Below are 27362 nucleotides of genomic sequence, written 5' to 3' on the forward strand. Positions count from 1 at the left end.
ACTGGATCGAGTCCTACCTCTGGTCGCTCATTCCAGGTTGCCTGGGCTGGTACAGTATCGGCACCTCGGCCCCTAGCCACAGGAGTTCCCTAGGGCTCAGTCCTTGGCAGGCTTTTTTTCTCCCTTTCCACTCGATCCCTTGGCCCTTTTATTACTGATTATGGTCTTACCACTGCTATGCTGACAACACCCAACTCTTTTCCTCCTTCTCACCATCTGACATACAGGTTTTAGCCTGCATCTCTGCTTGACTGAGTGACATCCAGAGCCGGATGTACAACCACCATCTGAGGCTTTTTTCAAAGTTTTCCAAGTAGTTAAGGGGTCAGCCCCAGTTTACCTCCAGTGAGTGTAAGCCCAGCACTAAAAGCCTGATTCAACTAATCATGATTTTCAAGGTGTTTGTAAGTGCTGGGTTAAGACCCATGACCACATCCACATCAGCCACTTGTCAGAGTAGATTGGAGGCTCCTCTGTACACCCTGCGTGTGATTATTGAGAGAATGTGTATAAAGGATTACCTCCTCAAACTTCAGCTTAGAGTCGTCAGACCCAGGGAATCCCCCACCAATGTCCAGAAGGGTCATGTTGTTGCCCAGCTCTGCCTGTGAAACAAGCAGATGTCAATCGTGAGAACAAATCCTTTACACAACACACATGGTCATCATCTGGTCATCATCATCTGGACCCTGTGGGCAGAGGCGTACTTCATGTGGTTGCAGGGGTTGGTGTAGATGATCCTGCAGGAGTCCACTCTGAGAGACTTCACCAACTGGATCTAATCCTAAAAAAGGGTGGTGGAGAGCAGATGAAAACAAGGTTAGTTTCAGGCACAGGACATCCCAACTGGTTTAGATGAGGACAAGAACTGCTTCACTGCAGTCTAATCTGCAAATCAAATGAACTGGTGTGTTGCCAATCATCAGGCACGAAAGGATACTCAGCCCACAATATGAATCCTATACTGACATAGGTGTCACAATGACATTCCTACATGCTTAAATAATTATGTGAAGGGAAAAGACATCAACTCAGTTTTTGTATACTTCATCGCCATGTATACAGCCTGGTTGAGCCTGGAGAGATTATGGCGTTTTTGTGGGTGTGTTTGCTCTTGAGATTGGACATTTTGCCATTTACCTCGCTGGCAGGTTACTGCCAGTCTGCATTAATCAAATGAACTGATGACATGAACTGATATAAATTCAAATTAGCATGGCATCTGACAATTTTTGAATTTGAATTGCCCCCCACAAGCATGCATACATTAACTATCCTGTACCAGCAAAACTTCTTCTGACGTTTAGGGCAGTACCTTGCTGAACAGTCGAACCCTGTCCCCAGGGTGGCAAATGTCATGACAACGGCTCGGCTGTCATTGCGCTTGATGGCGTAGAAGGGTATGACGCGAGGCATGGGACGTACCCACCTCAGGTGCTTCTGCAGCACGTCCCCCAGGTCCGCCACGTAGAAGGTATCTTTGGATCCCTGGGAATGGCAAGAGGGGGGACACCAAACCACAGATCTCAAATTCTGGTCAGGAAGATCTGAAAGTGTCTGCAGGTTATAAGTTTAATGCAAGAGACTGAATGGCTAAAGAGTCAAAGGCCTGAACTGGCTGCTAATTGAAAGGAAGCATTTGCAGATGCTGTAGCCCTCTTGGAGATCTCTGTTCCCACACTCACCAACATGGATGACTCATTGATCCTCTGCTCAATGAAGTCCTGGGCACAAATCCCCTCCTCCGGGAAAGTGAGGTCAAGGTCCACTGGAGTGAAAGAGTTCATGGTCTTGCAGGTTCTTTAAATGTGTTTCTTTTTAAGAAACCGGTCTAAAATCAGCAGAGACAAGGGAAATGTCACAAGGAAACTACCTAGACTAAAGACGACTGACTTACCTGCCAATCAGCAGGTAGATGTTGACTGGCAGTTACCTGCCAGCTAGTTAAATGCAGAAAATGTATCCTATTGCAAAAGGTTTCCAGACAACCTTGGATCTTTGGATTAACGAGTGTCTTAAAGGGATAGTGAACCCATTTTAAAAATGGATTTTATTTTTCTTACCCCCAAAGTGGTATGTAGGACTGTTGAGATGGTATCCTTGCCTCAATGTGCTAGCTGGGGGTAAATTAAATAATATCAAATTTAAAAAAATGGGTGCACTATCCCTTTAATGAGGTTCTTACTCAAAGAACATTCTCTCATTACTTGGGTGTCTCGAACACACTCACACTGTGGATCACTCCATCCTCCTGTCCTCCCTGTCAGCAACGGGGATCTGCGGCACAGCCCTGAACTGGATCGAGTCCTACCTCTGGTCGCTCATTCCAGGTTGCCTGGGCTGGTACAGTATCGGCACCTCGGCCCCTAGCCACAGGAGTTCCCTAGGGCTCAGTCCTTGGCAGGCTTTTTTTCTCCCTTTCCACTCGATCCCTTGGCCCTTTTATTACTGATTATGGTCTTACCACTGCTATGCTGACAACACCCAACTCTTTTCCTCCTTCTCACCATCTGACATACAGGTTTTAGCCTGCATCTCTGCTTGACTGAGTGACATCCAGAGCCGGATGTACAACCACCATCGGAGGCTTTTTTCAAAGTTTTCCAAGTAGTTAAGGGGTCAGCCCCAGCTTACCTCCAGTGAGTGTAAGCCCAGCACTAAAAGCCTGATTCAACTAATCATGATTTTCAAGGTGTTTGTAAGTGCTGGGTTAAGACCCATGACCACATCCACATCAGCCACTTGTCAGAGTAGATTGGAGGCTCCTCTGTACACCCTGCGTGTGATTATTGAGAGAATGTGTATAAAGGATTACCTCCTCAAACTTCAGCTTAGAGTCGTCAGACCCAGGGAATCCCCCACCAATGTCCAGAAGGGTCATGTTGTTGCCCAGCTCTGCCTGTGAAACAAGCAGATGTCAATCGTGAGAACAAATCCTTTACACAACACACATGGTCATCATCTGGTCATCATCATCTGGACCCTGTGGGCAGAGGCGTACTTCATGTGGTTGCAGGGGTTGGTGTAGATGATCCTGCAGGAGTCCACTCTGAGAGACTTCACCAGCTGGATCTCAGCCTAAAAAAGGGTGGTGGGAAGCAGGTGAAAACAAGGTTAGTTTCAGGCACGGGACGTCCCAACTGGTTCAAATGAGCAGAAGAACTGCTTCACTGCAGTCTAATCTGCAAATCAAATGAACTGGTGTGCTGCCAATCATCAGGCACGAAAGGATACTCAGCCCACAATATGAATCCTATACTGACATAGGTGTCACAATGACATTCCTACATGCTTAAATAATTATGTGAAGGGAAAAGACATCAACTCAGTTTTTGTATACTTCATCGCCATGTATACAGCCTGGTTGAGCCTGGAGAGATTATGGCGTTTTTGTGGGTGTGTTTGCTCTTGAGATTGGACATTTTGCCATTTACCTCGCTGGCAGGTTACTGCCAGTCTGCATTAATCAAATGAACTGATGACATGAACTGATATAAATTCAAATTAGCATGGCATCTGACAATTTTTGAATTTGAATTGCCCCCCACAAGCATGCATACATTAACTATCCTGTACCAGCAAAACTTCTTCTGACGTTTAGGGCAGTACCTTGCTGAACAGTCGAACCCTGTCCCCAGGGTGGCAAATGTCATGACAACGGCTCGGCTGTCATTGCGCTTGATGGCGTAGAAGGGTATGACGCGAGGCATGGGACGTACCCACCTCAGGTGCTTCTGCAGCACGTCCCCCAGGTCCGCCACGTAGAAGGTATCTTTGGATCCCTGGGAATGGCAAGAGGGGGGACACCAAACCACAGATCTCAAATTCTGGTCAGGAAGATCTGAAAGTGTCTGCAGGTTATAAGTTTAATGCAAGAGACTGAATGGCTAAAGAGTCAAAGGCCTGAACTGGCTGCTAATTGAAAGGAAGCATTTGCAGATGCTGTAGCCCTCTTGGAGATCTCTGTTCCCACACTCACCAACATGGATGACTCATTGATCCTCTGCTCAATGAAGTCCTGGGCACAAATCCCCTCCTCCGGGAAAGTGAGGTCAAGGTCCACTGGAGTGAAAGAGTTCATGGTCTTGCAGGTTCTTTAAATGTGTTTCTTTTTAAGAAACCGGTCTAAAATCAGCAGAGACAAGGGAAATGTCACAAGGAAACTACCTAGACTAAAGACGACTGACTTACCTGCCAATCAGCAGGTAGATGTTGACTGGCAGTTACCTGCCAGCTAGTTAAATGCAGAAAATGTATCCTATTGCAAAAGGTTTCCAGACAACCTTGGATCTTTGGATTAACGAGTGTCTTAAAGGGATAGTGAACCCATTTTAAAAATGGATTTTATTTTTCTTACCCCCAAAGTGGTATGTAGGACTGTTGAGATGGTATCCTTGCCTCAATGTGCTAGCTGGGGGTAAATTAAATAATATCAAATTTTAAAAAATGGGTGCACTATCCCTTTAATGAGGTTCTTACTCAAAGAACATTCTCTCATTACTTGGGTGTCTCGAACACACTCACACTGTGGATCACTCCATCCTCCTGTCCTCCCTGTCAGCAACGGGGATCTGCGGCACAGCCCTGAACTGGATCGAGTCCTACCTCTGGTCGCTCATTCCAGGTTGCCTGGGCTGGTACAGTATCGGCACCTCGGCCCCTAGCCACAGGAGTTCCCTAGGGCTCAGTCCTTGGCAGGCTTTTTTTCTCCCTTTCCACTCGATCCCTTGGCCCTTTTATTACTGATTATGGTCTTACCACTGCTATGCTGACAACACCCAACTCTTTTCCTCCTTCTCACCATCTGACATACAGGTTTTAGCCTGCATCTCTGCTTGACTGAGTGACATCCAGAGCCGGATGTACAACCACCATCGGAGGCTTTTTTCAAAGTTTTCCAAGTAGTTAAGGGGTCAGCCCCAGCTTACCTCCAGTGAGTGTAAGCCCAGCACTAAAAGCCTGATTCAACTAATCATGATTTTCAAGGTGTTTGTAAGTGCTGGGTTAAGACCCATGACCACATCCACATCAGCCACTTGTCAGAGTAGATTGGAGGCTCCTCTGTACACCCTGCGTGTGATTATTGAGAGAATGTGTATAAAGGATTACCTCCTCAAACTTCAGCTTAGAGTCGTCAGACCCAGGGAATCCCCCACCAATGTCCAGAAGGGTCATGTTGTTGCCCAGCTCTGCCTGTGAAACAAGCAGATGTCAATCGTGAGAACAAATCCTTTACACAACACACATGGTCATCATCTGGTCATCATCATCTGGACCCTGTGGGCAGAGGCGTACTTCATGTGGTTGCAGGGGTTGGTGTAGATGATCCTGCAGGAGTCCACTCTGAGAGACTTCACCAGCTGGATCTCAGCCTAAAAAAGGGTGGTGGGAAGCAGGTGAAAACAAGGTTAGTTTCAGGCACGGGACGTCCCAACTGGTTCAAATGAGCAGAAGAACTGCTTCACTGCAGTCTAATCTGCAAATCAAATGAACTGGTGTGCTGCCAATCATCAGGCACGAAAGGATACTCAGCCCACAATATGAATCCTATACTGACATAGGTGTCACAATGACATTCCTACATGCTTAAATAATTATGTGAAGGGAAAAGACATCAACTCAGTTTTTGTATACTTCATCGCCATGTATACAGCCTGGTTGAGCCTGGAGAGATTATGGCGTTTTTGTGGGTGTGTTTGCTCTTGAGATTGGACATTTTGCCATTTACCTCGCTGGCAGGTTACTGCCAGTCTGCATTAATCAAATGAACTGATGACATGAACTGATATAAATTCAAATTAGCATGGCATCTGACAATTTTTGAATTTGAATTGCCCCCCACAAGCATGCATACATTAACTATCCTGTACCAGCAAAACTTCTTCTGACGTTTAGGGCAGTACCTTGCTGAACAGTCGAACCCTGTCCCCAGGGTGGCAAATGTCATGACAACGGCTCGGCTGTCATTGCGCTTGATGGCGTAGAAGGGTATGACGCGAGGCATGGGACGTACCCACCTCAGGTGCTTCTGCAGCACGTCCCCCAGGTCCGCCACGTAGAAGGTATCTTTGGATCCCTGGGAATGGCAAGAGGGGGGACACCAAACCACAGATCTCAAATTCTGGTCAGGAAGATCTGAAAGTGTCTGCAGGTTATAAGTTTAATGCAAGAGACTGAATGGCTAAAGAGTCAAAGGCCTGAACTGGCTGCTAATTGAAAGGAAGCATTTGCAGATGCTGTAGCCCTCTTGGAGATCTCTGTTCCCACACTCACCAACATGGATGACTCATTGATCCTCTGCTCAATGAAGTCCTGGGCACAAATCCCCTCCTCCGGGAAAGTGAGGTCAAGGTCCACTGGAGTGAAAGAGTTCATGGTCTTGCAGGTTCTTTAAATGTGTTTCTTTTTAAGAAACCGGTCTAAAATCAGCAGAGACAAGGGAAATGTCACAAGGAAACTACCTAGACTAAAGACGACTGACTTACCTGCCAATCAGCAGGTAGATGTTGACTGGCAGTTACCTGCCAGCTAGTTAAATGCAGAAAATGTATCCTATTGCAAAAGGTTTCCAGACAACCTTGGATCTTTGGATTAACGAGTGTCTTAAAGGGATAGTGAACCCATTTTAAAAATGGATTTTATTTTTCTTACCCCCAAAGTGGTATGTAGGACTGTTGAGATGGTATCCTTGCCTCAATGTGCTAGCTGGGGGTAAATTAAATAATATCAAATTTAAAAAAATGGGTGCACTATCCCTTTAATGAGGTTCTTACTCAAAGAACATTCTCTCATTACTTGGGTGTCTCGAACACACTCACACTGTGGATCACTCCATCCTCCTGACCTCCCTGTCAGCAACGGGGATCTGCGGCACAGCCCTGAACTGGATCGAGTCCTACCTCTGGTCGCTCATTCCAGGTTGCCTGGGCTGGTACAGTATCGGCACCTCGGCCCCTAGCCACAGGAGTTCCCTAGGGCTCAGTCCTTGGCAGGCTTTTTTTCTCCCTTTCCACTCGATCCCTTGGCCCTTTTATTACTGATTATGGTCTTACCACTGCTATGCTGACAACACCCAACTCTTTTCCTCCTTCTCACCATCTGACATACAGGTTTTAGCCTGCATCTCTGCTTGACTGAGTGACATCCAGAGCCGGATGTACAACCACCATCGGAGGCTTTTTTCAAAGTTTTCCAAGTAGTTAAGGGGTCAGCCCCAGCTTACCTCCAGTGAGTGTAAGCCCAGCACTAAAAGCCTGATTCAACTAATCATGATTTTCAAGGTGTTTGTAAGTGCTGGGTTAAGACCCATGACCACATCCACATCAGCCACTTGTCAGAGTAGATTGGAGGCTCCTCTGTACACCCTGCGTGTGATTATTGAGAGAATGTGTATAAAGGATTACCTCCTCAAACTTCAGCTTAGAGTCGTCAGACCCAGGGAATCCCCCACCAATGTCCAGAAGGGTCATGTTGTTGCCCAGCTCTGCCTGTGAAACAAGCAGATGTCAATCGTGAGAACAAATCCTTTACACAACACACATGGTCATCATCTGGTCATCATCATCTGGACCCTGTGGGCAGAGGCGTACTTCATGTGGTTGCAGGGGTTGGTGTAGATGATCCTGCAGGAGTCCACTCTGAGAGACTTCACCAGCTGGATCTCAGCCTAAAAAAGGGTGGTGGGAAGCAGGTGAAAACAAGGTTAGTTTCAGGCACGGGACGTCCCAACTGGTTCAAATGAGCAGAAGAACTGCTTCACTGCAGTCTAATCTGCAAATCAAATGAACTGGTGTGCTGCCAATCATCAGGCACGAAAGGATACTCAGCCCACAATATGAATCCTATACTGACATAGGTGTCACAATGACATTCCTACATGCTTAAATAATTATGTGAAGGGAAAAGACATCAACTCAGTTTTTGTATACTTCATCGCCATGTATACAGCCTGGTTGAGCCTGGAGAGATTATGGCGTTTTTGTGGGTGTGTTTGCTCTTGAGATTGGACATTTTGCCATTTACCTCGCTGGCAGGTTACTGCCAGTCTGCATTAATCAAATGAACTGATGACATGAACTGATATAAATTCAAATTAGCATGGCATCTGACAATTTTTGAATTTGAATTGCCCCCCACAAGCATGCATACATTAACTATCCTGTACCAGCAAAACTTCTTCTGACGTTTAGGGCAGTACCTTGCTGAACAGTCGAACCCTGTCCCCAGGGTGGCAAATGTCATGACAACGGCTCGGCTGTCATTGCGCTTGATGGCGTAGAAGGGTATGACGCGAGGCATGGGACGTACCCACCTCAGGTGCTTCTGCAGCACGTCCCCCAGGTCCGCCACGTAGAAGGTATCTTTGGATCCCTGGGAATGGCAAGAGGGGGGACACCAAACCACAGATCTCAAATTCTGGTCAGGAAGATCTGAAAGTGTCTGCAGGTTATAAGTTTAATGCAAGAGACTGAATGGCTAAAGAGTCAAAGGCCTGAACTGGCTGCTAATTGAAAGGAAGCATTTGCAGATGCTGTAGCCCTCTTGGAGATCTCTGTTCCCACACTCACCAACATGGATGACTCATTGATCCTCTGCTCAATGAAGTCCTGGGCACAAATCCCCTCCTCCGGGAAAGTGAGGTCAAGGTCCACTGGAGTGAAAGAGTTCATGGTCTTGCAGGTTCTTTAAATGTGTTTCTTTTTAAGAAACCGGTCTAAAATCAGCAGAGACAAGGGAAATGTCACAAGGAAACTACCTAGACTAAAGACGACTGACTTACCTGCCAATCAGCAGGTAGATGTTGACTGGCAGTTACCTGCCAGCTAGTTAAATGCAGAAAATGTATCCTATTGCAAAAGGTTTCCAGACAACCTTGGATCTTTGGATTAACGAGTGTCTTAAAGGGATAGTGAACCCATTTTAAAAATGGATTTTATTTTTCTTACCCCCAAAGTGGTATGTAGGACTGTTGAGATGGTATCCTTGCCTCAATGTGCTAGCTGGGGGTAAATTAAATAATATCAAATTTTAAAAAATGGGTGCACTATCCCTTTAATGAGGTTCTTACTCAAAGAACATTCTCTCATTACTTGGGTGTCTCGAACACACTCACACTGTGGATCACTCCATCCTCCTGTCCTCCCTGTCAGCAACGGGGATCTGCGGCACAGCCCTGAACTGGATCGAGTCCTACCTCTGGTCGCTCATTCCAGGTTGCCTGGGCTGGTACAGTATCGGCACCTCGGCCCCTAGCCACAGGAGTTCCCTAGGGCTCAGTCCTTGGCAGGCTTTTTTTCTCCCTTTCCACTCGATCCCTTGGCCCTTTTATTACTGATTATGGTCTTACCACTGCTATGCTGACAACACCCAACTCTTTTCCTCCTTCTCACCATCTGACATACAGGTTTTAGCCTGCATCTCTGCTTGACTGAGTGACATCCAGAGCCGGATGTACAACCACCATCGGAGGCTTTTTTCAAAGTTTTCCAAGTAGTTAAGGGGTCAGCCCCAGCTTACCTCCAGTGAGTGTAAGCCCAGCACTAAAAGCCTGATTCAACTAATCATGATTTTCAAGGTGTTTGTAAGTGCTGGGTTAAGACCCATGACCACATCCACATCAGCCACTTGTCAGAGTAGATTGGAGGCTCCTCTGTACACCCTGCGTGTGATTATTGAGAGAATGTGTATAAAGGATTACCTCCTCAAACTTCAGCTTAGAGTCGTCAGACCCAGGGAATCCCCCACCAATGTCCAGAAGGGTCATGTTGTTGCCCAGCTCTGCCTGTGAAACAAGCAGATGTCAATCGTGAGAACAAATCCTTTACACAACACACATGGTCATCATCTGGTCATCATCATCTGGACCCTGTGGGCAGAGGCGTACTTCATGTGGTTGCAGGGGTTGGTGTAGATGATCCTGCAGGAGTCCACTCTGAGAGACTTCACCAGCTGGATCTCAGCCTAAAAAAGGGTGGTGGGAAGCAGGTGAAAACAAGGTTAGTTTCAGGCACGGGACGTCCCAACTGGTTCAAATGAGCAGAAGAACTGCTTCACTGCAGTCTAATCTGCAAATCAAATGAACTGGTGTGCTGCCAATCATCAGGCACGAAAGGATACTCAGCCCACAATATGAATCCTATACTGACATAGGTGTCACAATGACATTCCTACATGCTTAAATAATTATGTGAAGGGAAAAGACATCAACTCAGTTTTTGTATACTTCATCGCCATGTATACAGCCTGGTTGAGCCTGGAGAGATTATGGCGTTTTTGTGGGTGTGTTTGCTCTTGAGATTGGACATTTTGCCATTTACCTCGCTGGCAGGTTACTGCCAGTCTGCATTAATCAAATGAACTGATGACATGAACTGATATAAATTCAAATTAGCATGGCATCTGACAATTTTTGAATTTGAATTGCCCCCCACAAGCATGCATACATTAACTATCCTGTACCAGCAAAACTTCTTCTGACGTTTAGGGCAGTACCTTGCTGAACAGTCGAACCCTGTCCCCAGGGTGGCAAATGTCATGACAACGGCTCGGCTGTCATTGCGCTTGATGGCGTAGAAGGGTATGACGCGAGGCATGGGACGTACCCACCTCAGGTGCTTCTGCAGCACGTCCCCCAGGTCCGCCACGTAGAAGGTATCTTTGGATCCCTGGGAATGGCAAGAGGGGGGACACCAAACCACAGATCTCAAATTCTGGTCAGGAAGATCTGAAAGTGTCTGCAGGTTATAAGTTTAATGCAAGAGACTGAATGGCTAAAGAGTCAAAGGCCTGAACTGGCTGCTAATTGAAAGGAAGCATTTGCAGATGCTGTAGCCCTCTTGGAGATCTCTGTTCCCACACTCACCAACATGGATGACTCATTGATCCTCTGCTCAATGAAGTCCTGGGCACAAATCCCCTCCTCCGGGAAAGTGAGGTCAAGGTCCACTGGAGTGAAAGAGTTCATGGTCTTGCAGGTTCTTTAAATGTGTTTCTTTTTAAGAAACCGGTCTAAAATCAGCAGAGACAAGGGAAATGTCACAAGGAAACTACCTAGACTAAAGACGACTGACTTACCTGCCAATCAGCAGGTAGATGTTGACTGGCAGTTACCTGCCAGCTAGTTAAATGCAGAAAATGTATCCTATTGCAAAAGGTTTCCAGACAACCTTGGATCTTTGGATTAACGAGTGTCTTAAAGGGATAGTGAACCCATTTTAAAAATGGATTTTATTTTTCTTACCCCCAAAGTGGTATGTAGGACTGTTGAGATGGTATCCTTGCCTCAATGTGCTAGCTGGGGGTAAATTAAATAATATCAAATTTTAAAAAATGGGTGCACTATCCCTTTAATGAGGTTCTTACTCAAAGAACATTCTCTCATTACTTGGGTGTCTCGAACACACTCACACTGTGGATCACTCCATCCTCCTGACCTCCCTGTCAGCAACGGGGATCTGCGGCACAGCCCTGAACTGGATCGAGTCCTACCTCTGGTCGCTCATTCCAGGTTGCCTGGGCTGGTACAGTATCGGCACCTCGGCCCCTAGCCACAGGAGTTCCCTAGGGCTCAGTCCTTGGCAGGCTTTTTTTCTCCCTTTCCACTCGATCCCTTGGCCCTTTTATTACTGATTATGGTCTTACCACTGCTATGCTGACAACACCCAACTCTTTTCCTCCTTCTCACCATCTGACATACAGGTTTTAGCCTGCATCTCTGCTTGACTGAGTGACATCCAGAGCCGGATGTACAACCACCATCGGAGGCTTTTTTCAAAGTTTTCCAAGTAGTTAAGGGGTCAGCCCCAGCTTACCTCCAGTGAGTGTAAGCCCAGCACTAAAAGCCTGATTCAACTAATCATGATTTTCAAGGTGTTTGTAAGTGCTGGGTTAAGACCCATGACCACATCCACATCAGCCACTTGTCAGAGTAGATTGGAGGCTCCTCTGTACACCCTGCGTGTGATTATTGAGAGAATGTGTATAAAGGATTACCTCCTCAAACTTCAGCTTAGAGTCGTCAGACCCAGGGAATCCCCCACCAATGTCCAGAAGGGTCATGTTGTTGCCCAGCTCTGCCTGTGAAACAAGCAGATGTCAATCGTGAGAACAAATCCTTTACACAACACACATGGTCATCATCTGGTCATCATCATCTGGACCCTGTGGGCAGAGGCGTACTTCATGTGGTTGCAGGGGTTGGTGTAGGTGATCCTGCAGGAGTCCACTCTGAGAGACTTCACCAGCTGGATCTCAGCCTAAAAAAGGGTGGTGGGAAGCAGGTGAAAACAAGGTTAGTTTCAGGCACGGGACGTCCCAACTGGTTCAAATGAGCAGAAGAACTGCTTCACTGCAGTCTAATCTGCAAATCAAATGAACTGGTGTGCTGCCAATCATCAGGCACGAAAGGATACTCAGCCCACAATATGAATCCTATACTGACATAGGTGTCACAATGACATTCCTACATGCTTAAATAATTATGTGAAGGGAAAAGACATCAACTCAGTTTTTGTATACTTCATCGCCATGTATACAGCCTGGTTGAGCCTGGAGAGATTATGGCGTTTTTGTGGGTGTGTTTGCTCTTGAGATTGGACATTTTGCCATTTACCTCGCTGGCAGGTTACTGCCAGTCTGCATTAATCAAATGAACTGATGACATGAACTGATATAAATTCAAATTAGCATGGCATCTGACAATTTTTGAATTTGAATTGCCCCCCACAAGCATGCATACATTAACTATCCTGTACCAGCAAAACTTCTTCTGACGTTTAGGGCAGTACCTTGCTGAACAGTCGAACCCTGTCCCCAGGGTGGCAAATGTCATGACAACGGCTCGGCTGTCATTGCGCTTGATGGCGTAGAAGGGTATGACGCGAGGCATGGGACGTACCCACCTCAGGTGCTTCTGCAGCACGTCCCCCAGGTCCGCCACGTAGAAGGTATCTTTGGATCCCTGGGAATGGCAAGAGGGGGGACACCAAACCACAGATCTCAAATTCTGGTCAGGAAGATCTGAAAGTGTCTGCAGGTTATAAGTTTAATGCAAGAGACTGAATGGCTAAAGAGTCAAAGGCCTGAACTGGCTGCTAATTGAAAGGAAGCATTTGCAGATGCTGTAGCCCTCTTGGAGATCTCTGTTCCCACACTCACCAACATGGATGACTCATTGATCCTCTGCTCAATGAAGTCCTGGGCACAAATCCCCTCCTCCGGGAAAGTGAGGTCAAGGTCCACTGGAGTGAAAGAGTTCATGGTCTTGCAGGTTCTTTAAATGTGTTTCTTTTTAAGAAACCGGTCTAAAATCAGCAGAGACAAGGGAAATGTCACAAGGAAACTACCTAGACTAAAGACGACTGACTTACCTGCCAATCAGCAGGTAGATGTTGACTGGCAGTTACCTGCCAGCTAGTTAAATGCAGAAAATGTATCCTATTGCAAAAGGTTTCCAGACAACCTTGGATCTTTGGATTAACGAGTGTCTTAAAGGGATAGTGAACCCATTTTAAAAATGGATTTTATTTTTCTTACCCCCAAAGTGGTATGTAGGACTGTTGAGATGGTATCCTTGCCTCAATGTGCTAGCTGGGGGTAAATTAAATAATATCAAATTTAAAAAAATGGGTGCACTATCCCTTTAATGAGGTTCTTACTCAAAGAACATTCTCTCATTACTTGGGTGTCTCGAACACACTCACACTGTGGATCACTCCATCCTCCTGTCCTCCCTGTCAGCAACGGGGATCTGCGGCACAGCCCTGAACTGGATCGAGTCCTACCTCTGGTCGCTCATTCCAGGTTGCCTGGGCTGGTACAGTATCGGCACCTCGGCCCCTAGCCACAGGAGTTCCCTAGGGCTCAGTCCTTGGCAGGCTTTTTTTCTCCCTTTCCACTCGATCCCTTGGCCCTTTTATTACTGATTATGGTCTTACCACTGCTATGCTGACAACACCCAACTCTTTTCCTCCTTCTCACCATCTGACATACAGGTTTTAGCCTGCATCTCTGCTTGACTGAGTGACATCCAGAGCCGGATGTACAACCACCATCGGAGGCTTTTTTCAAAGTTTTCCAAGTAGTTAAGGGGTCAGCCCCAGCTTACCTCCAGTGAGTGTAAGCCCAGCACTAAAAGCCTGATTCAACTAATCATGATTTTCAAGGTGTTTGTAAGTGCTGGGTTAAGACCCATGACCACATCCACATCAGCCACTTGTCAGAGTAGATTGGAGGCTCCTCTGTACACCCTGCGTGTGATTATTGAGAGAATGTGTATAAAGGATTACCTCCTCAAACTTCAGCTTAGAGTCGTCAGACCCAGGGAATCCCCCACCAATGTCCAGAAGGGTCATGTTGTTGCCCAGCTCTGCCTGTGAAACAAGCAGATGTCAATCGTGAGAACAAATCCTTTACACAACACACATGGTCATCATCTGGTCATCATCATCTGGACCCTGTGGGCAGAGGCGTACTTCATGTGGTTGCAGGGGTTGGTGTAGATGATCCTGCAGGAGTCCACTCTGAGAGACTTCACCAGCTGGATCTCAGCCTAAAAAAGGGTGGTGGGAAGCAGGTGAAAACAAGGTTAGTTTCAGGCACGGGACGTCCCAACTGGTTCAAATGAGCAGAAGAACTGCTTCACTGCAGTCTAATCTGCAAATCAAATGAACTGGTGTGCTGCCAATCATCAGGCACGAAAGGATACTCAGCCCACAATATGAATCCTATACTGACATAGGTGTCACAATGACATTCCTACATGCTTAAATAATTATGTGAAGGGAAAAGACATCAACTCAGTTTTTGTATACTTCATCGCCATGTATACAGCCTGGTTGAGCCTGGAGAGATTATGGCGTTTTTGTGGGTGTGTTTGCTCTTGAGATTGGACATTTTGCCATTTACCTCGCTGGCAGGTTACTGCCAGTCTGCATTAATCAAATGAACTGATGACATGAACTGATATAAATTCAAATTAGCATGGCATCTGACAATTTTTGAATTTGAATTGCCCCCCACAAGCATGCATACATTAACTATCCTGTACCAGCAAAACTTCTTCTGACGTTTAGGGCAGTACCTTGCTGAACAGTCGAACCCTGTCCCCAGGGTGGCAAATGTCATGACAACGGCTCGGCTGTCATTGCGCTTGATGGCGTAGAAGGGTATGACGCGAGGCATGGGACGTACCCACCTCAGGTGCTTCTGCAGCACGTCCCCCAGGTCCGCCACGTAGAAGGTATCTTTGGATCCCTGGGAATGGCAAGAGGGGGGACACCAAACCACAGATCTCAAATTCTGGTCAGGAAGATCTGAAAGTGTCTGCAGGTTATAAGTTTAATGCAAGAGACTGAATGGCTAAAGAGTCAAAGGCCTGAACTGGCTGCTAATTGAAAGGAAGCATTTGCAGATGCTGTAGCCCTCTTGGAGATCTCTGTTCCCACACTCACCAACATGGATGACTCATTGATCCTCTGCTCAATGAAGTCCTGGGCACAAATCCCCTCCTCCGGGAAAGTGAGGTCAAGGTCCACTGGAGTGAAAGAGTTCATGGTCTTGCAGGTTCTTTAAATGTGTTTCTTTTTAAGAAACCGGTCTAAAATCAGCAGAGACAAGGGAAATGTCACAAGGAAACTACCTAGACTAAAGACGACTGACTTACCTGCCAATCAGCAGGTAGATGTTGACTGGCAGTTACCTGCCAGCTAGTTAAATGCAGAAAATGTATCCTATTGCAAAAGGTTTCCAGACAACCTTGGATCTTTGGATTAACGAGTGTCTTAAAGGGATAGTGAACCCATTTTAAAAATGGATTTTATTTTTCTTACCCCCAAAGTGGTATGTAGGACTGTTGAGATGGTATCCTTGCCTCAATGTGCTAGCTGGGGGTAAATTAAATAATATCAAATTTAAAAAAATGGGTGCACTATCCCTTTAATGAGGTTCTTACTCAAAGAACATTCTCTCATTACTTGGGTGTCTCGAACACACTCACACTGTGGATCACTCCATCCTCCTGTCCTCCCTGTCAGCAACGGGGATCTGCGGCACAGCCCTGAACTGGATCGAGTCCTACCTCTGGTCGCTCATTCCAGGTTGCCTGGGCTGGTACAGTATCGGCACCTCGGCCCCTAGCCACAGGAGTTCCCTAGGGCTCAGTCCTTGGCAGGCTTTTTTTCTCCCTTTCCACTCGATCCCTTGGCCCTTTTATTACTGATTATGGTCTTACCACTGCTATGCTGACAACACCCAACTCTTTTCCTCCTTCTCACCATCTGACATACAGGTTTTAGCCTGCATCTCTGCTTGACTGAGTGACATCCAGAGCCGGATGTACAACCACCATCGGAGGCTTTTTTCAAAGTTTTCCAAGTAGTTAAGGGGTCAGCCCCAGCTTACCTCCAGTGAGTGTAAGCCCAGCACTAAAAGCCTGATTCAACTAATCATGATTTTCAAGGTGTTTGTAAGTGCTGGGTTAAGACCCATGACCACATCCACATCAGCCACTTGTCAGAGTAGATTGGAGGCTCCTCTGTACACCCTGCGTGTGATTATTGAGAGAATGTGTATAAAGGATTACCTCCTCAAACTTCAGCTTAGAGTCGTCAGACCCAGGGAATCCCCCACCAATGTCCAGAAGGGTCATGTTGTTGCCCAGCTCTGCCTGTGAAACAAGCAGATGTCAATCGTGAGAACAAATCCTTTACACAACACACATGGTCATCATCTGGTCATCATCATCTGGACCCTGTGGGCAGAGGCGTACTTCATGTGGTTGCAGGGGTTGGTGTAGATGATCCTGCAGGAGTCCACTCTGAGAGACTTCACCAGCTGGATCTCAGCCTAAAAAAGGGTGGTGGGAAGCAGGTGAAAACAAGGTTAGTTTCAGGCACGGGACGTCCCAACTGGTTCAAATGAGCAGAAGAACTGCTTCACTGCAGTCTAATCTGCAAATCAAATGAACTGGTGTGCTGCCAATCATCAGGCACGAAAGGATACTCAGCCCACAATATGAATCCTATACTGACATAGGTGTCACAATGACATTCCTACATGCTTAAATAATTATGTGAAGGGAAAAGACATCAACTCAGTTTTTGTATACTTCATCGCCATGTATACAGCCTGGTTGAGCCTGGAGAGATTATGGCGTTTTTGTGGGTGTGTTTGCTCTTGAGATTGGACATTTTGCCATTTACCTCGCTGGCAGGTTACTGCCAGTCTGCATTAATCAAATGAACTGATGACATGAACTGATATAAATTCAAATTAGCATGGCATCTGACAATTTTTGAATTTGAATTGCCCCCCACAAGCATGCATACATTAACTATCCTGTACCAGCAAAACTTCTTCTGACGTTTAGGGCAGTACCTTGCTGAACAGTCGAACCCTGTCCCCAGGGTGGCAAATGTCATGACAACGGCTCGGCTGTCATTGCGCTTGATGGCGTAGAAGGGTATGACGCGAGGCATGGGACGTACCCACCTCAGGTGCTTCTGCAGCACGTCCCCCAGGTCCGCCACGTAGAAGGTATCTTTGGATCCCTGGGAATGGCAAGAGGGGGGACACCAAACCACAGATCTCAAATTCTGGTCAGGAAGATCTGAAAGTGTCTGCAGGTTATAAGTTTAATGCAAGAGACTGAATGGCTAAAGAGTCAAAGGCCTGAACTGGCTGCTAATTGAAAGGAAGCATTTGCAGATGCTGTAGCCCTCTTGGAGATCTCTGTTCCCACACTCACCAACATGGATGACTCATTGATCCTCTGCTCAATGAAGTCCTGGGCACAAATCCCCTCCTCCGGGAAAGTGAGGTCAAGGTCCACTGGAGTGAAAGAGTTCATGGTCTTGCAGGTTCTTTAAATGTGTTTCTTTTTAAGAAACCGGTCTAAAATCAGCAGAGACAAGGGAAATGTCACAAGGAAACTACCTAGACTAAAGACGACTGACTTACCTGCCAATCAGCAGGTAGATGTTGACTGGCAGTTACCTGCCAGCTAGTTAAATGCAGAAAATGTATCCTATTGCAAAAGGTTTCCAGACAACCTTGGATCTTTGGATTAACGAGTGTCTTAAAGGGATAGTGAACCCATTTTAAAAATGGATTTTATTTTTCTTACCCCCAAAGTGGTATGTAGGACTGTTGAGATGGTATCCTTGCCTCAATGTGCTAGCTGGGGGTAAATTAAATAATATCAAATTTAAAAAAATGGGTGCACTATCCCTTTAATGAGGTTCTTACTCAAAGAACATTCTCTCATTACTTGGGTGTCTCGAACACACTCACACTGTGGATCACTCCATCCTCCTGTCCTCCCTGTCAGCAACGGGGATCTGCGGCACAGCCCTGAACTGGATCGAGTCCTACCTCTGGTCGCTCATTCCAGGTTGCCTGGGCTGGTACAGTATCGGCACCTCGGCCCCTAGCCACAGGAGTTCCCTAGGGCTCAGTCCTTGGCAGGCTTTTTTTCTCCCTTTCCACTCGATCCCTTGGCCCTTTTATTACTGATTATGGTCTTACCACTGCTATGCTGACAACACCCAACTCTTTTCCTCCTTCTCACCATCTGACATACAGGTTTTAGCCTGCATCTCTGCTTGACTGAGTGACATCCAGAGCCGGATGTACAACCACCATCGGAGGCTTTTTTCAAAGTTTTCCAAGTAGTTAAGGGGTCAGCCCCAGCTTACCTCCAGTGAGTGTAAGCCCAGCACTAAAAGCCTGATTCAACTAATCATGATTTTCAAGGTGTTTGTAAGTGCTGGGTTAAGACCCATGACCACATCCACATCAGCCACTTGTCAGAGTAGATTGGAGGCTCCTCTGTACACCCTGCGTGTGATTATTGAGAGAATGTGTATAAAGGATTACCTCCTCAAACTTCAGCTTAGAGTCGTCAGACCCAGGGAATCCCCCACCAATGTCCAGAAGGGTCATGTTGTTGCCCAGCTCTGCCTGTGAAACAAGCAGATGTCAATCGTGAGAACAAATCCTTTACACAACACACATGGTCATCATCTGGTCATCATCATCTGGACCCTGTGGGCAGAGGCGTACTTCATGTGGTTGCAGGGGTTGGTGTAGATGATCCTGCAGGAGTCCACTCTGAGAGACTTCACCAGCTGGATCTCAGCCTAAAAAAGGGTGGTGGGAAGCAGGTGAAAACAAGGTTAGTTTCAGGCACGGGACGTCCCAACTGGTTCAAATGAGCAGAAGAACTGCTTCACTGCAGTCTAATCTGCAAATCAAATGAACTGGTGTGCTGCCAATCATCAGGCACGAAAGGATACTCAGCCCACAATATGAATCCTATACTGACATAGGTGTCACAATGACATTCCTACATGCTTAAATAATTATGTGAAGGGAAAAGACATCAACTCAGTTTTTGTATACTTCATCGCCATGTATACAGCCTGGTTGAGCCTGGAGAGATTATGGCGTTTTTGTGGGTGTGTTTGCTCTTGAGATTGGACATTTTGCCATTTACCTCGCTGGCAGGTTACTGCCAGTCTGCATTAATCAAATGAACTGATGACATGAACTGATATAAATTCAAATTAGCATGGCATCTGACAATTTTTGAATTTGAATTGCCCCCCACAAGCATGCATACATTAACTATCCTGTACCAGCAAAACTTCTTCTGACGTTTAGGGCAGTACCTTGCTGAACAGTCGAACCCTGTCCCCAGGGTGGCAAATGTCATGACAACGGCTCGGCTGTCATTGCGCTTGATGGCGTAGAAGGGTATGACGCGAGGCATGGGACGTACCCACCTCAGGTGCTTCTGCAGCACGTCCCCCAGGTCCGCCACGTAGAAGGTATCTTTGGATCCCTGGGAATGGCAAGAGGGGGGACACCAAACCACAGATCTCAAATTCTGGTCAGGAAGATCTGAAAGTGTCTGCAGGTTATAAGTTTAATGCAAGAGACTGAATGGCTAAAGAGTCAAAGGCCTGAACTGGCTGCTAATTGAAAGGAAGCATTTGCAGATGCTGTAGCCCTCTTGGAGATCTCTGTTCCCACACTCACCAACATGGATGACTCATTGATCCTCTGCTCAATGAAGTCCTGGGCACAAATCCCCTCCTCCGGGAAAGTGAGGTCAAGGTCCACTGGAGTGAAAGAGTTCATGGTCTTGCAGGTTCTTTAAATGTGTTTCTTTTTAAGAAACCGGTCTAAAATCAGCAGAGACAAGGGAAATGTCACAAGGAAACTACCTAGACTAAAGACGACTGACTTACCTGCCAATCAGCAGGTAGATGTTGACTGGCAGTTACCTGCCAGCTAGTTAAATGCAGAAAATGTATCCTATTGCAAAAGGTTTCCAGACAACCTTGGATCTTTGGATTAACGAGTGTCTTAAAGGGATAGTGAACCCATTTTAAAAATGGATTTTATTTTTCTTACCCCCAAAGTGGTATGTAGGACTGTTGAGATGGTATCCTTGCCTCAATGTGCTAGCTGGGGGTAAATTAAATAATATCAAATTTTAAAAAATGGGTGCACTATCCCTTTAATGAGGTTCTTACTCAAAGAACATTCTCTCATTACTTGGGTGTCTCGAACACACTCACACTGTGGATCACTCCATCCTCCTGACCTCCCTGTCAGCAACGGGGATCTGCGGCACAGCCCTGAACTGGATCGAGTCCTACCTCTGGTCGCTCATTCCAGGTTGCCTGGGCTGGTACAGTATCGGCACCTCGGCCCCTAGCCACAGGAGTTCCCTAGGGCTCAGTCCTTGGCAGGCTTTTTTTCTCCCTTTCCACTCGATCCCTTGGCCCTTTTATTACTGATTATGGTCTTACCACTGCTATGCTGACAACACCCAACTCTTTTCCTCCTTCTCACCATCTGACATACAGGTTTTAGCCTGCATCTCTGCTTGACTGAGTGACATCCAGAGCCGGATGTACAACCACCATCGGAGGCTTTTTTCAAAGTTTTCCAAGTAGTTAAGGGGTCAGCCCCAGCTTACCTCCAGTGAGTGTAAGCCCAGCACTAAAAGCCTGATTCAACTAATCATGATTTTCAAGGTGTTTGTAAGTGCTGGGTTAAGACCCATGACCACATCCACATCAGCCACTTGTCAGAGTAGATTGGAGGCTCCTCTGTACACCCTGCGTGTGATTATTGAGAGAATGTGTATAAAGGATTACCTCCTCAAACTTCAGCTTAGAGTCGTCAGACCCAGGGAATCCCCCACCAATGTCCAGAAGGGTCATGTTGTTGCCCAGCTCTGCCTGTGAAACAAGCAGATGTCAATCGTGAGAACAAATCCTTTACACAACACACATGGTCATCATCTGGTCATCATCATCTGGACCCTGTGGGCAGAGGCGTACTTCATGTGGTTGCAGGGGTTGGTGTAGATGATCCTGCAGGAGTCCACTCTGAGAGACTTCACCAGCTGGATCTCAGCCTAAAAAAGGGTGGTGGGAAGCAGGTGAAAACAAGGTTAGTTTCAGGCACGGGACGTCCCAACTGGTTCAAATGAGCAGAAGAACTGCTTCACTGCAGTCTAATCTGCAAATCAAATGAACTGGTGTGCTGCCAATCATCAGGCACGAAAGGATACTCAGCCCACCATACGAGTCCTATCCTGACATATGGGTCACAATGACATTCCTACATGCTTAAATAATTATGTGAAGAACAAATTCCATGTGTACTTCATGGGTGGCACGGATGGTGCAGTGGGTAGCACTGCCGCCTCGCAGCAAGGAGGTCCTGGGTTTAAATCCCGGTTGGCCGGGATTGAACGGAAACGTTTGCGGATACTGTAGCCCTCTTGGAAACTCTGTTATCAATACTTTTTTGAAATCTAAATAAAGATTATCATTAGGCCTGCTATCAGCACTTGGTAGCATCCTCAAAGAATGCCAAAATGTCAGGCATGAGCTACCCTTATGAAAACCATGTTAGCTGTCCTTTTGAAAAAAAATTACGTCTTGATTTCAAAAATGTATTATTTATACTTCCAGCATTTCAGACTTTTGCGTCTATACATCTTCTCCTGTTCCTGCTGTCCCAAGCCACCATTACAAAAATGTTGCTTTAAAAATATTTTATTTGTGCTCACCATTATTCTGAAAGACTGGACTACCTCCTTATTGCAAGAAAAGTGTGAATACCGGGTACAGTTTGCATAATTCCAATTCCAAGAATGCTCGTTCTCATGAAAATACCTTTATGCAACATTTGTTAGCACATTTCTGCATTTGCATATCATCGTTTCACACAACTGACTTGCATTTAAGTCAGTCACACAGGTTGTGCAGGCAGAGGTCTTTAGAGAAGAAAGTTGTTCCGTCGTTGCTAAGGCCTTGAAGTGCTTTAAAATAACCACAGCTATTTTCTTTGCAACATTTCCCAGACTTTACACCATTTTTGAAAAGAAACAAATAAAAGAACCTGCAAGACCATGAATTCTTTCACTCCAGCGGACTTTGAATTCACTTTCCTGGAGGAGGGGTTTTCTGCCCAGGACTTCATTGAGCAGAAGATGAAGGTGAGTGTGTGCTCAGAAAATTTTCAGTCATCTCAGAATCTTTTTCAGAGGTTTCCTTTCAATAAGCAGCCATTTTAGGCCTTTGAAACAAACTGTGGACTCATTAGCCATTTTATCTCTTGAAGTAAGCACTTGAGACCAGAGCAGACAATTGCAGATCTCCCCAACCAGAATTTGAGATCCACGATTTGCATATTTCCTCTTTATTTGGATGTACTCTGTTCAATGTTGTGCTTGTCATTTGTGTTTTGTACTTGTGGTCCTTGACGTCCCGTTCCTCAGGACTCTGAAGATGCCTTCTTTGTGGCGGATCTGGGGGACGTGCTGCAGAAGCACCTGAGGTGGGTGCGTGCCATGCCTCGGGTCACGCCCTTCTACGCCGTCAAGTGCAGCGACAGCCGAGCCGTTGTCATGACGCTTGCCGCCCTGGGGACGGGGTTCGACTGTGCCAGCAAGGTACTGTCCTTGGCAGAGCCATGGGAACACGTTTTAAATTGGGGTTGCTGAAGGTTTGCATCTTAATCACTCTGCCCAGAGGTCAGTACTTTTGTTTGAAGTACTTGGAAACTGCAAACATTTCTCTTAAAAGAACGTTTTTGTGATTAATGAACGAGTATCGGCTCATGACTGCTTATTAGTACAGGCCCAGTTAATTCCTAGATTAGACTTGAAACATTTCCTGTCCTAATCTGAACCACTTGGTATGCCTGTGTCCCACCACCCTTTTTCAGACTGAGATCCAGCTGGTGCAGTCTCTCGGGGTGGACCCCAGCAGGATCATCTACGCCAACCCCTGCAAGCAGATGTCCCACATGAAGTATGCCTCTGCCCACGGGGTCCAGATGATGACCTTCGACAGCGAGGGGGAGCTCATGAAGGTCGCCTGTTGCTATGAAAACCCCAAGTGAGTGACTGCTACACTCAGTGACCACTTTATTTGGTAACTGTACACCAGTTTGTTATTGCAAATGTTTAATCAGCCAATCACGTGGCAGCAACTACAGTTGTGTTGAAGAAAATAGCAGAACAACATCAAAATGCATGCTCAATTGGATTGGATTGCTTAGAAAGGATGGTTTTATTATCGTTTGATTAGGAGAGTATTAGGAGTGCATTATTGGCCGCCGGGGATCCGGTGGGTTTCAGGGGGTTAAATAGAGAAACAATGCACTGCCCGACACTTCAGTTTCCATACCTGCTTTTGAAATTCTCATCCTTGACCTGCGCATCTCACCCCGTCCTCCTCTTCCTCCTCCTCTTCCTCAGGCTGGTCCTCCGCATTGCCGTGAATGATGCAGGCTCCATGTACACAATGAGCAACAAATTTGGGGCAAAGCTGGAGAGATGCCCTCTGCTCCTGGAGCAGGCGCGGGAGCTGGGCCTCAATGTCATCGGGGTTAGCTTCCATGTGGGCAGTGGCTGCACTGACCCAGAGGCCTACAGCCAGGCCATCTCAGACGCCCGCCGTGTCTTCGACATGGGGGTGAGCTCCATACACCATGTGACATGCTCCACTCAGTTGGCAGCTATGGTTGGAACTGCCATAAAATGTTGTAAAACGACCCAACGACCCAACTTCTGAGCTTAGAGATCTTAAATTCCAACCATTGGGGTTGTAGTTTTAATTTTAAAAAATTAAAATTAAAATTCTGATCTTGCAGTCATCAGCGATGTTTGTGCATCTTTAGGAATCTAAGTGCTGAAACCAGATGTGGTGACTTATCAGGGACTTAACTTCTGTCAGCTGATTCCATGGTTTTGACATCATTGCTTTTCATCATGTGCTGTGATCTTGTGTGTGTGTTGTGTAAAGGATTTGTTTTCACTATTGACATCTGCCTGTTTCGCAGGCAGAGCTGGGCTACAACATGACCCTTCTGGACATTGGCGGGGGATTCCCTGGATCTGACGACTCCAAGCTGAAGTTTGAGGAGGTAATAATTCATACAGTACACTCTCAATACACTTTCTCTCAGTAATCACACACAGGGTGTGCAGAGGAGGTTTTTTCTGACAAGAGGCTGATGTGGATGTGGTCATGGATCTTAACCCAGCGCTTAAAAGCACCTGAATCACCCTGTTTGAAAATCATGATTAGTTGAATCAGGCTTTTAGTGCTGGGCTTACACTCACTGGAAATGACACCTGGAGTAGAAATTCATGTATAAATTAGCAATGCTAAAATCTGACCTTGGAGGCCAGTTTTTATTCTTTGCCTCCAAAAAGGAAATAGTTTTAACCTACGATTCCAAGTGAGTGGAGTCGCTGGCCAATCATTGACTTAAATCAATCAATCAGAAGTTTGTTAAGTTGCTCTTAAGAGTCGGTCTAACGAGTGTGTTCGGGACACCCACATAATGAGAGAACGTCCGTTGATTAAGAACCTTCCTACACACTCGTTAATCCGAAGATCCAAGGTTATCTGGAAACCCACCCCTGACCTGTACATGCCCCAGTTCACAGCGGTTATAAACCCAGCACTGGATAAGCACTTTCCAGCCCACTCTGGGGTCCGAGTAATCGCAGAGCCAGGCCGCTACTATGTGTCTTCAGCCTACACGCTGGCCGTCAACATCATCGCAAAGAAAGTGGAGATTGAGGAGAAGATGGCCTGTGATGGTAAGTGTGTGTCTGGGGGGAAGGGGTCAAATTGGCCCTTTTTCTTCTCCTACAGCTGTAACCCCCTCAGACTCCATTTCCCCCACTCCCACAGATGAAGGTGATGGGGCCAACAAGAGGACCTTGATGTACTATGTGAATGACGGGATCTATGGCTCGTTCCTCGACATCCTTTTTGGCGCCAAATATATGCCAAGTCTGCACAAGGTGTGAGCACAAAGCCCTTCACCAATAAGGTGCCTTCATAGTCCTGACAATGCTGCCAAGTTGTGTTTATTCAATTAAATTCAGTTTTATTGTATCGCGCTTTTTTACAACACAAATTGTCACAAAGCAGCTGAGACCATTTGTTGGGAGCCTGAGACCTGCTCAGAGCAAGCCTAGGGCCACAGTGGCAAGGAAAAACTCCCTGACTAACAGGAATAAACGTTGAAGGTCCGGTTCTCGGCAGAAGGAAGGCAGAAGTAGCAGGTTAGCTGAAACCGGGGTCAGGTTGTAGTGCTTGAGCAGGGAGAGGAAGGTAGAAACAGAACAATGATGAGTGGATGGTGAAAGTGGTAATATTGGATTATGTGTCCTCATAAGTAACTTGATCACTCCCTACTCCCCAGCTAGACCAGACCACTCCGGTCTTCCAGCTCTAGTCGCCTTATGGTTCCCTCTCTACGTGCACCTGGCGGTCGAGCTGCACGTTCACGCCTGTTTTCCGTTCTGGTTCCTCAGTGGTGGAATGACTTGCCTACCACTGTCACGACAGCAGAATCCCTCCCCCTATTTCGACGCAGACTCAAAACCCACCTTTTCAAACTCTACCTTAGCCCTCCCTCCTGATTTCCCCCGCCCCTCCTTTCTCTTATCCCTATCCTTGTCTAACCCCCCCCCCCCAAAAAAAAAGAAAAAAAAAAGAAATTTGCACCTATGATGACGACTATGTTTAGAACAGCATTCTTTGTGTATTTTCCTAGCTCTAGATGTGATGCTTTGACCTATGGTAGAACCTATGCACTTGTAAGTCGCTTTGGATTAAAAGTGTCTGCCAAATGACAAAAATGTAAAAATGTAATGTAATGTAATGTAAACTTCACCTTGTTACAGTGCCAGGTTGTGTGTGTGTGTGTGTGTGTGTGTGTGTGTGTCCTTCTCAGTGAGCTCTCCACGTCTCACTACAGAAACCCAAGCCAGATGAGCCCATGTACCCCTGCATCATCTGGGGCCCGACCTGCGATTGGATGGACCGCATTGTGGGGCAGTGCATCCTGCCGGACCTGCAGGTGGGCGGATGGCTGCTGTTCCACAACATGGGGGCCTACACCGTCACCTGCTCCTCCACCTTCAACGGCTTCCAGAAGCCTGATATCCACCATGTGATTTCCCGGAGTGCGTGGTACGTCCCCAAACACCTTCCGTTTTCTGTCATGTTTTCCCTGATTTGTTTTTGGTCCTAACCGTCAGTGTATCAACATAGGTTTCTATGATTTTCACAAAATAAATAGTCAATTAATCACAGTGAAAAAAAGAATTGCCTCATCATTAAAAAAATGATTAAGGCCCCGCCTCTCCTTTCCCATCTCCAGGCAGTGGATCCAGCAGATCTCCGCTCAGGGGTTGCCCGCCCCCGTAGAAGAGTCCTGTCCCAGCCGTACCCCATCCTGCTGCAGACGGGAGAGCAGCCTGGAGCTTCTGGCCAAGCCCTGCCTTTGACTTGGTTTCCATTTGTTAATGCTTCTGTAACTGACATTTTTTCCCAGGGGGGTGGGGTATTTAGCCCCACGCTCAACCCAGAGCACCCGAGACTGCCTCATCCTTTGCCTTTACAGTTTGGTTTTACCAGCTATGGGTATAAACCCCCGCTGGCTTTGCTCTGAGGGGAGTTGTGGGAGTGTGCAAGCTTGTCCACCTATTTCATGTCATGCATAGCTATTTCTGACAAAATGGCTTCTGTGGGTAAATAATTCCTCAAAACATGAAATGTGTGACTAAGAAAACTTTATTTCTGGGATTGCAATTTTGGTTGGAACAAAAACCGTCATCCACAGTGGTCCCCCGCTGGATGCGGTTAGTTCATTACTTATCTGAAGCCCTGTTAAATAAATCCTCTTCGCCAGAAGGTGGCGCTGTCAATCACCTGTTTAAAACATGGTGTGATATCACATGGCCAGAGTTGAAGTAGTACCGGCACCGAGCTCCTGGTCTATTGCGTTGTGCTGCAAAACATCCAGTAGAT

At 46.5% G+C, this 27362-nt stretch overlaps 9 protein-coding genes across 9 annotated transcripts; 1 reads left to right on the forward strand and 8 right to left on the reverse strand.

The window, feature by feature from the left end:
- Positions 1 to 2958: 2958 nt before the first annotated feature.
- Positions 2959 to 4081, reverse strand: LOC133140632 (ornithine decarboxylase-like). Its single transcript, XM_061260751.1, has 3 exons — positions 3980 to 4081; positions 3611 to 3782; positions 2959 to 3080 (listed from the first exon to the last, which is right to left on the reverse strand). Exons 1-3 carry the CDS (start codon positions 4079 to 4081, stop codon positions 2959 to 2961), a joined length of 396 nt encoding a protein of 131 aa, XP_061116735.1.
- Positions 4082 to 5252: 1171 nt separating this feature from the next.
- Positions 5253 to 6375, reverse strand: LOC133140703 (ornithine decarboxylase-like). Its single transcript, XM_061260876.1, has 3 exons — positions 6274 to 6375; positions 5905 to 6076; positions 5253 to 5374 (listed from the first exon to the last, which is right to left on the reverse strand). The coding sequence occupies exons 1-3, from the start codon at positions 6373 to 6375 to the stop codon at positions 5253 to 5255; spliced, it is 396 nt and encodes a 131-aa protein (XP_061116860.1).
- A 1171-nt stretch (positions 6376 to 7546) lies between these two features.
- On the reverse strand, positions 7547 to 8669 carry LOC133140770 (ornithine decarboxylase-like). Its single transcript, XM_061261006.1, has 3 exons — positions 8568 to 8669; positions 8199 to 8370; positions 7547 to 7668 (listed from the first exon to the last, which is right to left on the reverse strand). The coding sequence occupies exons 1-3, from the start codon at positions 8667 to 8669 to the stop codon at positions 7547 to 7549; spliced, it is 396 nt and encodes a 131-aa protein (XP_061116990.1).
- Positions 8670 to 9840: 1171 nt separating this feature from the next.
- On the reverse strand, positions 9841 to 10963 carry LOC133140845 (ornithine decarboxylase-like). Its single transcript, XM_061261137.1, has 3 exons — positions 10862 to 10963; positions 10493 to 10664; positions 9841 to 9962 (listed from the first exon to the last, which is right to left on the reverse strand). Exons 1-3 carry the CDS (start codon positions 10961 to 10963, stop codon positions 9841 to 9843), a joined length of 396 nt encoding a protein of 131 aa, XP_061117121.1.
- A 1171-nt stretch (positions 10964 to 12134) lies between these two features.
- Positions 12135 to 13257, reverse strand: LOC133140920 (ornithine decarboxylase-like). Its single transcript, XM_061261263.1, has 3 exons — positions 13156 to 13257; positions 12787 to 12958; positions 12135 to 12256 (listed from the first exon to the last, which is right to left on the reverse strand). The coding sequence occupies exons 1-3, from the start codon at positions 13255 to 13257 to the stop codon at positions 12135 to 12137; spliced, it is 396 nt and encodes a 131-aa protein (XP_061117247.1).
- A 1171-nt stretch (positions 13258 to 14428) lies between these two features.
- On the reverse strand, positions 14429 to 15551 carry LOC133141002 (ornithine decarboxylase-like). Its single transcript, XM_061261384.1, has 3 exons — positions 15450 to 15551; positions 15081 to 15252; positions 14429 to 14550 (listed from the first exon to the last, which is right to left on the reverse strand). The coding sequence occupies exons 1-3, from the start codon at positions 15549 to 15551 to the stop codon at positions 14429 to 14431; spliced, it is 396 nt and encodes a 131-aa protein (XP_061117368.1).
- Positions 15552 to 16722: 1171 nt separating this feature from the next.
- Positions 16723 to 17845, reverse strand: LOC133141083 (ornithine decarboxylase-like). The gene is made up of 3 exons (XM_061261507.1): positions 17744 to 17845; positions 17375 to 17546; positions 16723 to 16844 (listed from the first exon to the last, which is right to left on the reverse strand). Exons 1-3 carry the CDS (start codon positions 17843 to 17845, stop codon positions 16723 to 16725), a joined length of 396 nt encoding a protein of 131 aa, XP_061117491.1.
- Positions 17846 to 19016: 1171 nt separating this feature from the next.
- Positions 19017 to 20139, reverse strand: LOC133141159 (ornithine decarboxylase-like). Its single transcript, XM_061261626.1, has 3 exons — positions 20038 to 20139; positions 19669 to 19840; positions 19017 to 19138 (listed from the first exon to the last, which is right to left on the reverse strand). Exons 1-3 carry the CDS (start codon positions 20137 to 20139, stop codon positions 19017 to 19019), a joined length of 396 nt encoding a protein of 131 aa, XP_061117610.1.
- A 2293-nt stretch (positions 20140 to 22432) lies between these two features.
- On the forward strand, positions 22433 to 26839 carry LOC133141233 (ornithine decarboxylase-like). The gene is made up of 9 exons (XM_061261749.1): positions 22433 to 22525; positions 22802 to 22975; positions 23251 to 23423; positions 23786 to 24002; positions 24370 to 24453; positions 24976 to 25138; positions 25233 to 25345; positions 26308 to 26522; positions 26713 to 26839. The coding sequence occupies exons 1-9, from the start codon at positions 22433 to 22435 to the stop codon at positions 26837 to 26839; spliced, it is 1359 nt and encodes a 452-aa protein (XP_061117733.1).
- Positions 26840 to 27362: the final 523 nt, after the last annotated feature.

This window comes from Conger conger, chromosome 1 (genome assembly GCF_963514075.1).
Source record: "Conger conger chromosome 1, fConCon1.1, whole genome shotgun sequence".
Taxonomy (NCBI): Eukaryota; Metazoa; Chordata; class Actinopteri; order Anguilliformes; family Congridae; genus Conger; species Conger conger.